The 9,957-nt window shown below is 43.0% G+C and overlaps 1 protein-coding gene across 1 annotated transcript; it reads right to left on the reverse strand.

Annotated features, from left to right (window-relative positions):
• Positions 1–769: 769 nt before the first annotated feature.
• On the reverse strand, positions 770–9,957 carry ppp2cab (protein phosphatase 2 catalytic subunit alpha b). Its single transcript, XM_062406165.1, has 7 exons — positions 9,662–9,957; positions 3,389–3,598; positions 3,109–3,282; positions 2,827–2,916; positions 2,388–2,549; positions 2,075–2,193; positions 770–1,552 (listed from the first exon to the last, which is right to left on the reverse strand). The coding sequence occupies exons 1-7, from the start codon at positions 9,761–9,763 to the stop codon at positions 1,480–1,482; spliced, it is 930 nt and encodes a 309-aa protein (XP_062262149.1). The 5' UTR covers positions 9,764–9,957; the 3' UTR covers positions 770–1,479.

Consider the following 9,957-nt stretch of genomic DNA (forward strand, 5'->3'; position numbering starts at 1 on the left):
TCTGCATAATAATGTAATGTAATGTAGTGATGCATTCATCCATGGGGTGGCGCCTTTTCCCACCTTTCTCGATAACTCGATGGTGCTTTCTAGTGCTCCTCGAAATCGTTCTCTCCCATTTCAGACATGTTGCATCACTTTTTCCCCATCACCCTAAATACACCAACATCTTGATGGTATTTCAGCCTTCAGTTTTGTTTTATACAAGCAGCTGCAGAGTAAAAGGAAAATACATTTCTAGACCAAAATACACTATCACACTAATCTACAGACATAAATGGACTCAGCCATACATTTTGACTTTTGAATTCTCTCATATTTAAAATTGTTCTGGTTCTTTTAAAAGTAACTGTTTCAAGATTGAGAGTTATGTCGTTTTAATCAAGTGGATCAAAAACACAATTAATTTGGAGGATCAAAGTGTCATCCTACATTAATGCAGAACACTAACTGGTAAAATATGTTGGGAGTACTTTGTGTGGGACATAAGAATGTAACTTTTCTTAAATAGATGAAGGATTCACAGGTATCTAAGTGCGAGACAGCGCGGTCACAAAAACAGTTAAAGTGTCAACCTTCAGTGTTCAAACTGTCCTCAACACACATCCTGAACTAATTCCTGCGATGCTGCACAGGCGCCTGACCTCCTCACTGGCTGGTGAGCTGGCTGACTTCCATTTGGTTTCACTCTAAATGAATTACAGGTCATAGGAACTCCAGTCATCCAGAGCAGCATTTCAGCAACGGAAAAAAAAGAAATAACAGCTCATTCATATCAAGGAATCACCTTCGTCTTTATTATTCAAATGGTTTGGTTATTACAGACTATAGTTGTGATGATGTGGATGGACACTCCATCGTCTGTCAATCATATACACCAAGCTAAGTAACTGCATCAGAAGGATTTTGGTTCAAAGTTTCCCAGGACGAAGGAAACCTTTTGTAAAACTTGCCTGATGGGGGCTTTATATGTAATAAAAATGAAAAAAACGAAAAACCATCCGTAGTGTGAAATCTTTTCTTTTGACATATGATACATTTCTTTGAATTTACAAAAGTGCAAACAGATCACGTTCAGATCTCCTGAATATAAGAAGCCATGGCATGTGGGATTTCAAACAGCCGCATTTGAAAGAGCATGTTTTTTTTTGTCTTGGACCTTTGTGCCTTCAGTCAGCTACACAGGCAAAGGAATAAGACATCAAACATTACTGCTTTTACATAGAGGGAGAGATATTTTTTGTCTTCCTTTTTCAGCAATGAATATTGTAATGATTATGGCACACACCTTTTGGTCCATCCATATACACAGACAATATTTTCCGCTATATACTTAAATAGGTCTTTGTGTGGATATACGATGTGCACTGCTGTGCAGCCCGCCCACAGTTCCCCCCCTCCCCTTCCTCGTTCATGTTGTTATCAGTTGAAGGTCATAAGTCATGGCAATACTGGACTTGACTGTACAAGGGTCGGAGTTTACAGGAAGTAATCTGGCGTGCGGCGAGTGACATGAGGCTCCCCTCTGCGAGGCGCAGGATCGAACTGCAAGCTGGTAAGAAGAGGGAATGAAAGAAGAAAAAAACTTAAGATTGGCTGAACAATTATTTACAGGTAACACAATTTAAGCATAAAACATATAAGCTCTGACATCAATATTCTGCACAGGATTAATCAATGCTAATATGCAGTTTTTGTAAAAACATGGTTAAACCTGCTAAAAAGGAGACTGACTCCTTTCACATTGGCAGTAGAGGAGTTTGACCCCTCCCCCTATGCTTGATGTTTGACGTCACTAACACATCGAAACCTGAGAATCTGTTAATTCCCTGTCCTGCCAAATTAGCTTGTTCAGCCGGGTGTCACATTCTACGGTAGTCATATAATACGGGAGGTAATGCCAATTGAACCAATTCCCATTGTACACAAAAGCCAGATGTTAATGGTTGTTCTTGGTTTTTTCCCCAGTGGAAAAAAGGGGGTTTGAATTGAGCAAAGTCTTTCGCAAGAGTCGTGCTTCAACAAGCGCACAGACATACATGCACCAACTCCAGTTCTCTTTAAATATACTTACAATGAGTATTTGAGAGTGTCGTCTAGTTCCATGATAGCTGCCTGGTTGCCACAGCGGTAGCAGTAGTTGGGAGCACTAAATATTGTCACCACGTTCCTCTCATGGCACCAGTTGTAACCCTGGGGGAAGCAGATGCATTATTCACTTGAGATGTATGAAGCCATGCAACAATGCAAATCCAGACTGTAAACCCAGCTATTAGAATCAGCATGAGCCGGTGGTGTAACTTTACATGCTTTTGTTTTGAGGTGGTAGTTTAAGAAATCTATAAGCTGCAGCAGCCACTTGATTGAGTGATTATTCAGACACATACCTCCATAACCAGCTGGTGGGCACGGGACACCAGCGTGAGGCGGTTGGCGTGGTTGAAGGTCTCAGAAATGTCCTGACCGAAGGTGTAGCCAGCTCCTCGAGGAGAGATGCCCCAGCCACCGCGGTCGTCGGGATCTGACCAGAGCAGGTCACACATGGGACCCTGTGGAGGTCAAAGAAGAGGAGGATGTTAGCAAGGACACACGGCCCTGTTTTCAATTACCTGAACAGCCACCATCATGTTTTACCTGCTGTGCTAATATAGTGAATTATAAAGAAATTAGAACTGGTCATGATCAAGTTGCTTCTACTGACAAACATTTGCTGATAGAACAAAGTTTATTTATTTTTTCTATTGTACATCATTCTGATGGTCCTAACCCTGAAGCTTATAAAACCTTGTGTTTGAAGAGTTCAGACACTTTGAAGAATCGTTTTACCTCATGTGGCACTTCCTGTAAACGATCCAGTGCTCTAATGTGATCCAATGTATCTATGGACGGTGACAGGCCTCCATGAAGGCAGAAAATCTGGAAGGACAAGAAGAAACTTTGAATATTTCACAACGACCGTCAGATCTGAATCCATCACACATTCTAACAAACCAAAATTTACAGGAAAGACAGTCTTAAATATTTAATTCCTCAGAGCAACACAACTCCTGTCCAGTCGCTGCACTGTCCATATTTATAGCTGTGAAACCAACCCACGAGTATTCTCACCTGAGAGTCTACCAAGGCAGTGAGAGGGAGGTAATCGAACAGGTCTGTGAAGTACTTCCAAACGTTGGCGTTACCATATTTCCTTAGGCACTCGTCATAGAAGCCGTATACTTGTGTGATCTGTCTGCTCTCGTGGTTCCCTCTGAGGATTGTGATGCGCTCCTGGAAGCGTACCTGACACACGACAGGAGATGCATGTCAATATATATTTTACTCTACTTAATTTTCTTCTAGTTTTTAAACAAGTAAAAGTGGGAGGACTTTTTAAATTTTGACTCACCTTAAGTGATACTAGTAAAGAGACTGTTTCTACAGAGTAGTAACCTCTGTCAACATAGTCTCCCATAAACAAATAGTTTGTGTCTGGAGATTTCCCTCCAATCTTGAACAGCTCCATCAGGTCATGGAACTGGCCGTGCACGTCTCCGCACACAGTCACCGGACATCTCACCTCCTGGACATTTGACTCTTTGGTCAGGATCTCTTTTGCCTGAAGAAAAAAAAACAAAAAAACATACAAATATATAACTGGGTTTCGTGGATTTAAATAGGTAAAGGGAGGACTGAAGAGCATACAAACAAAACAAGGGGTGCTTTAAACATCCCCAAATCAAAATGTTGCATTATATAAAACATGCCTTACATAATAGCACACATAACGCATTAAGTAATAATTTGATCAATAATAAATTGTGGAAACATTTCGCTTTCCACAATTTATGTAATGTGTGCTGCCTTACAGTGCTCTGCTCATTCGGATGCAGGAGGATCCATGTGATCGTGCTGCCTAATCACATGTTCTACACACTGTTATTTTCTCATCTTTATTTCAGGAATAGACAATTTCCTGCCTGTCTTCTCAACACAGTTTCCATGTCAGCTTCCAGGGGAGGGGGGTCTGCATTAAGATGCTACACATTGATTACATCACAACCCCCAACCTCACCATCATAATCTCTCCAAGGAAATACACCCCTAGCTCCTGTGTATGTGTGTGTGTGTCTGTCTAGTTTCCTGTGGGCCTGGCTTGCAGCACTTGGAAAGGCAGCTCTGGTTGCACTGCAACATTTCCTAAAATCAATTAAAAGGGACGCTCCAAAAAGCAGAGGATGGAGTGGAGGGCGGTTGCTGGTGTTTTTGGATGAAACACTCAGCTCAGTCTGATTATTGCTTTAAGAGGACTCAGCTACAGCTCGGAGGGCGGTGGCAGCCACTTCACCAAACAGTACATCTAAATTAAGAAGTGTATGACTCAGAATGTGGTCTACAGCAGAGCGGTGCTTTTACAGAAAACACTCTGTTACTGTTGTAAGCAGCTGCACACTGATGAAACACTGAATGTGTAGAGGGATTTGTAAGTGGATGGTGATAAAGTTTATATCAACAATCAGTCAAATGCCAGAGAAGGACATTGCTCAATGGCCTGAACACCGAGGACAAGGTTCATTTTGCTAAGTATCATACTAATGTGGATAGTCTGCTTGTGATCTATTTTCTATGGCTGTTTCTCAATTCTTTCCCGTAATGAACCAAAAATATCCAAAAGCTTTCCTAATACTAAATATACTAAATCTGGCGTCCCAGAACATGACCTATTCCTGGAATCAGTGGAGTTTGGCAGCCTGGTCTGACTCAGGGGGTCGGTCAGCTGGATGAGCTCTTTTAAGAAGCTTGGGAGCAAACGGAGCTAAGACGGACAGAGAGACAGAGTGAGAGAGAGAGAGTGAGGTGAGAGAGAGAGAGTGTGACAGAGTGAGAGAGACGTGCTCGGAGCTGAATGACCAGCAGAGATGTCTGATGTGATCAGCTGCACATCAGACATGACGAGGGAGGGAGGTGGTCAAGAGACACGCCAGCTTTTTAATACTGAAGCAATTTTCAACTGTTACTGGTGTGTGGTTATCAAGATCATTCACAAGTATAGGTATTCTCCGGATGTTGTGCATCATGTATCTACAGAAACAGGTTGACACACCCAGGTTCCAAGTTCACTCTGAAAATATTACAGAACACAAGAGGAATTAGACCAATGGAATCTGCTTCTGATGCCAGACCTCCTTCATAACTCAAACTGGGATTTAATAATAACAACCTCAAAACTGTGTGAAAGAGCCAGTTATTCACAGGGCGGCAGGTCACACCTCATAAAGTGGATGCCAGTGCCGCAGTGAATGAAAAACATGACGTGAATGTTATGTAAGCACCTCACCCAAACTACTGGCAATAACTCCAGAGAGGCTGCTGGGAGGGAACCTCAGCCCAGATTCTAACTATTATGCATAAGACGACGAACTGCTTTGTCGAGTGCTGAGAACTCAAGTCAGCATTTTCTTGGCTGCCACAATATAATCCAATTAAAGTGAGTTAATTGCAGCCAAAGGTTCTCCTAGAGGCGAATTACCCTCGACAACCAGGCAGAACTACAACCACAGAAGATGATCTCAGTCATGATGTTTATGGAGGTTAAAGATTATGCATCATCCTGATAAAAGCATAGCAATCCGTGTTGAAGTGAGATATACAAGCAGCTAGACGATGGCAGACTGAGTGTGTTGTCAGCTTTTCTACTACCAGTTTGTGCTTGTTCCAGAGACAACAACCTTATGAGCATCACATATTTTGGGGGTTTTATTTTTCTCTTTGTTTTGCATTTAAATGATACTTTAATGAGACGGTTAAGAAAAAACATGATTTCCACAACGGATGTTTACACATCATGTTTTGCCTCCTGCATGCTCTACCCAAGTTCCACCTCTTGCCTTAAAAGTTCCAGACATTATCCTGTGTCCTGACCTGGACAATCTGCAGCTGCGTTCTTCAAATATGAAAGGCAAACTCTCATCATATTGACAAACATCTCTTGTGCAACAAACTATCATTTAAATCTAAGTCTTAAAGTCTTTTTGACTAATTTTGTTTCATCAGTTTCATTTGCTGTCCTGTCGAGCTGCATCAGACAAAGGTCATCACAGGACTTCAGCTTCATGAAGTGGGCCAACTGACGCCACGTAACTATTGTTACGTCATTCGTACACATTTCAGTTGATGTCAGATGACATTGGTTTGAGGATGAACTCAGATGAAATCACAATTTCATAAGCTGTTGTAGCTTGACATTTTTCTTTTTATGTTGTCCCATTTCTGTCAATTATAAGTTCTTTGTGTCAAGCATTTTGTGATCTCCACTTGATTCACAAAACACAAGAGAAATGAATTAGATCTCATCTAAATGGTTAGTGCATGGTGCAGGAAATGAGCAAAGATAAAACGACTGAATGGTTATGCAACTATCAAAAGTTTATATTTGAAAGAACGGGTCACGAAAGGATGAAGGACATGATGTGATGAATTTCATTTGCTTGCAGACTCTTTAATTTCAAGATAATACTGACCAAGCAGATGACATCACCACTCTGTAATATTTACAAAACAAGTCTACCATCGTGAGAGAGCAAAGCTAAACACCTGAAAAATCTGCACTGATTCCAATAAATGCTCAATAAAGATTGCAAGTCTTGTACCTCCGTGCTCAACAACAGACACTGCCATCTTCCGCCTTTTCTGAAATAGCTATAAAGCAACATTGAAAAGACTGAGGACAGATTGCACAGCAGATTTCATTCCTCCACACCCCCGTGCATCTCAAAACAGAGACAGCCGCTCTCTGAGTCACAGCGAACAGTGTTATCCTGAGTCACACACTCGGATCCCCTCAGCAGCAAAGGCTCTGATAGTGTTGGTGATGCAACACACAATCAATCATTTCCTCTGCTATTTTTACATGGGGGTGAGGATGTTATGTAGGTGCATCTTTGCTGAATATATAAAAGAAATTCACATGGGGGTGGATGGATGCAAGGAGACAGTGGTTTGGAAGCAGCAGTGACAGTGATACAGCCCCGGGGAGGGAGGAATCCATATAGCTATCCCTTTTCCTCCCGAGGAAAGAGGAACATCATTTTTGTGATTTGTTGATTGTGCTCATTTATCATCGGATTTATAACGAATAACTGTTCACAGGGCCCGCGAGTCAAACTGTGTTCCTGATGATCCATCACAGATGAGAACTACGCCCACAGTTTTACTGGTTTTACTTTTTGAGCAGATGCTGCAGCATGCCACACCACCTCGCTTCCCCATGGAGAGGATCCACATGGGAAAAACAGGGCTGAATGATGCATTTTGAACTTCTGTTAGCGACCATCTCAGAGCCAAGCGAAAAAAAGGGAAATAACCGCTGGGATAAACGAGCCTCTTGATAATAGCGCGCCCTTAACCTTCATTGAAAGGCACTCCAAACATGGTAGTGGGTTCTAATTTGCGTGTCCTTTTTATAGCTGCACTATAGAATGCAAAAGCTATCTGGCAAATGTCAGGGTTTAACTTAACTGTTGATTGAATTTAAGAAAAACTAGAAAAATATAGCAGCATCTTTAGGCCATGACACATGGCTGCAAAAATATGTAGTTCACTTTGATTTAGAGGTTTAAGAATTTGTAGAAAACCCAAAGCACAGGATAAATGGATTTGGTTTTAATAAAGTGTCTCAAAAGATGCATAAATACAAATCTAGAGGGCAGAGCCGCATTTTGGTGACGATAAACTGTTTGAGCTAAATGTCGGTAAAGTCCAGACATCTAGGAATGGAAATCAGCAGGAGGTCTGCACAGAAGGGATATTAAAGAAAGACTGTGGTTAAGCTCCGGCTCAGACCAGAGAGGCCTTAAGAATCAGCTGTTCAGCCAAAATAGGAAACAGAGCAAGAATCTTATGGTTAAATAGAAGACGGCATGTTTTATAATGAGTGAAACAGTTGCATAACAAAGTTCCACCATCAAAACAACAATGACCTGAACACAACTCTGTGATAACACACAAATGAAAGCATCACAGAGAAAGTATAGGAATCAAATAAATTAATTGGCCGTTAGTTGGTCAACTTTATTTCTTGTTGTAAAGTTATTTTACCTGTCAAACCTCTGAAACATGGAGGTGAACCAGATATGAGGACACCGGTTTAACTAGGGGTTAAAGGTGAGGTTTGACACTCATTTAGACCAAGTAAGTCACGTTGAGGTTTTAAAAAAAATCACCACTTTACTGCCTCATGAATGAGTCAGCATCACTTCTGTCAGAGGACAATTTGAATGTTCCTGACGACCTGTGAGAAGCTCAAAACAAACCATGGACTGTACACAAGTGGAAGAGGCCTCTCCACTTCCTGTCACACAGAAATGACGCACTGAGCCAGCCACTGTAGACACTTTGGCTTCACTTTAGAGGAGCTCTCATGTCCTCCATCTTTCCATAGAGACTATCCAGCCAAATGTACATAACAACTTTGTTTGAATGTATAGTTGATGTATACAGAGCTAACCCTATGACATTAAGTGGCTTCACCCTACATAGGGGCATAACCCTTTAAGTTTAGAGACCCCAAACTTTGCTTCTAGACAACCCACTAACAATTCTCCAACCAAAACCACGGTCCAGAGCTCCACGGTTTTGGTTTGGAATATGTGAAGATGGAACCGTTACACGTCTCACTGCCTGACCCCAAATCACAGCAGAGGGTGCAGCCTGTTGTGTGTGTGGAGGTCATATCACACACCAATCCAAACACAACCCTGTGCATTTTAAAGTCTGCGTGTTGTCAGGAGCAGACGCCTCTTCTCAAAGTCGGAGTCAGGAGGAAATCATCTGATGGATGTTTATCCCCTTTGGAGTAGTCCCTGGAGCTGTCGGCCAGCTTATGATCGACTTGATCATCAGTGCCCGGAGCATCTTTAATATAGGGATCGCTGGTGTTATTGAAGCAACGTGGACGCTTCTCTGACTGTTAACCTTCCCGACTCGTTGGGTTCATGAAGCTCTGCAGTAAAACCCATAAGAGATTACTTTTGTCCAATGTGTTTTTCCAGTGTTTGAACTGTATTGAACTGAGCTGTGTTGGGTTGAGGGCAGGGACTGGGCCAGACTTTGTAAATATACAGATTGAACTCTGGACTTTTAGACTCTGGGACAGGGACACAGACACACACACAGGTTTCCTATTCTTTGGTGAAGTCATAATAACGAGGTATGAACAAACCCGTCGCTTTAAAACCGGGGCCCCAAACCGAACGTGGATTTGGAGTATCCTAACCCCCCCTCACCCTTTTATCTTTAAATACCAGATAGCCACCAACCCTCAGTAAACGTGAAGCATGATAAACAGAACGAACTAAAGCGGCCACACGAAGTTTTACCGCCCAACGCAGCCACAGGTCACAGTGACGGGGCTGGAAATACGGGGTGGAACTCGCAGTATGGCTGAACCGTTCACCGCCGGTTCCACCTTCACTGACCCCACGTACTGAGCCTGAGGTTCGGCTTCTAGACTCTTCTACCGGGCCACAGCTCAGATTAGCTTTAAAGGCGGAGGTTAACTGCTCGTCAAAAAGATACCGCGCAGTGAAACGAACACTCCGGACGCCATTTTAAGAAAGTGTGCGAGCTGGCGGCGAGGAGGAGGAACGTGTGTTTGAACGTGATTGTTTGAATAGTTCCTCACCTTTTCACAGAGGGACTTCACTTGTCCCTCCGACAGCTGCTTGCACTCGTTGAGCTGCTCGATCCACTGGTCCAGCTCCTTCGTGAACGCCTTTTCCTCCATGTCCGCCGGTGTGTGCGTTTCTCTGCCGCTGCACTTGTTTCAGGAGTCGCGCTCCGCTCGGAGGTTTCTCGCCCGTGTTTCGGAGCTCGCAGGGCGGGCTCAGACGCACGGTGCTGGTCGCTGTCCGGTCAGGAGACGCATGGGGCTCGGGCTGCGGGGACGCTGGGATTTGACTGAACTCGAGCCGGGTCGAG

This window comes from Platichthys flesus, chromosome 15, assembly GCF_949316205.1.
Source record: "Platichthys flesus chromosome 15, fPlaFle2.1, whole genome shotgun sequence".
Lineage (NCBI taxonomy): Eukaryota > Metazoa > Chordata > Actinopteri > Pleuronectiformes > Pleuronectidae > Platichthys > Platichthys flesus.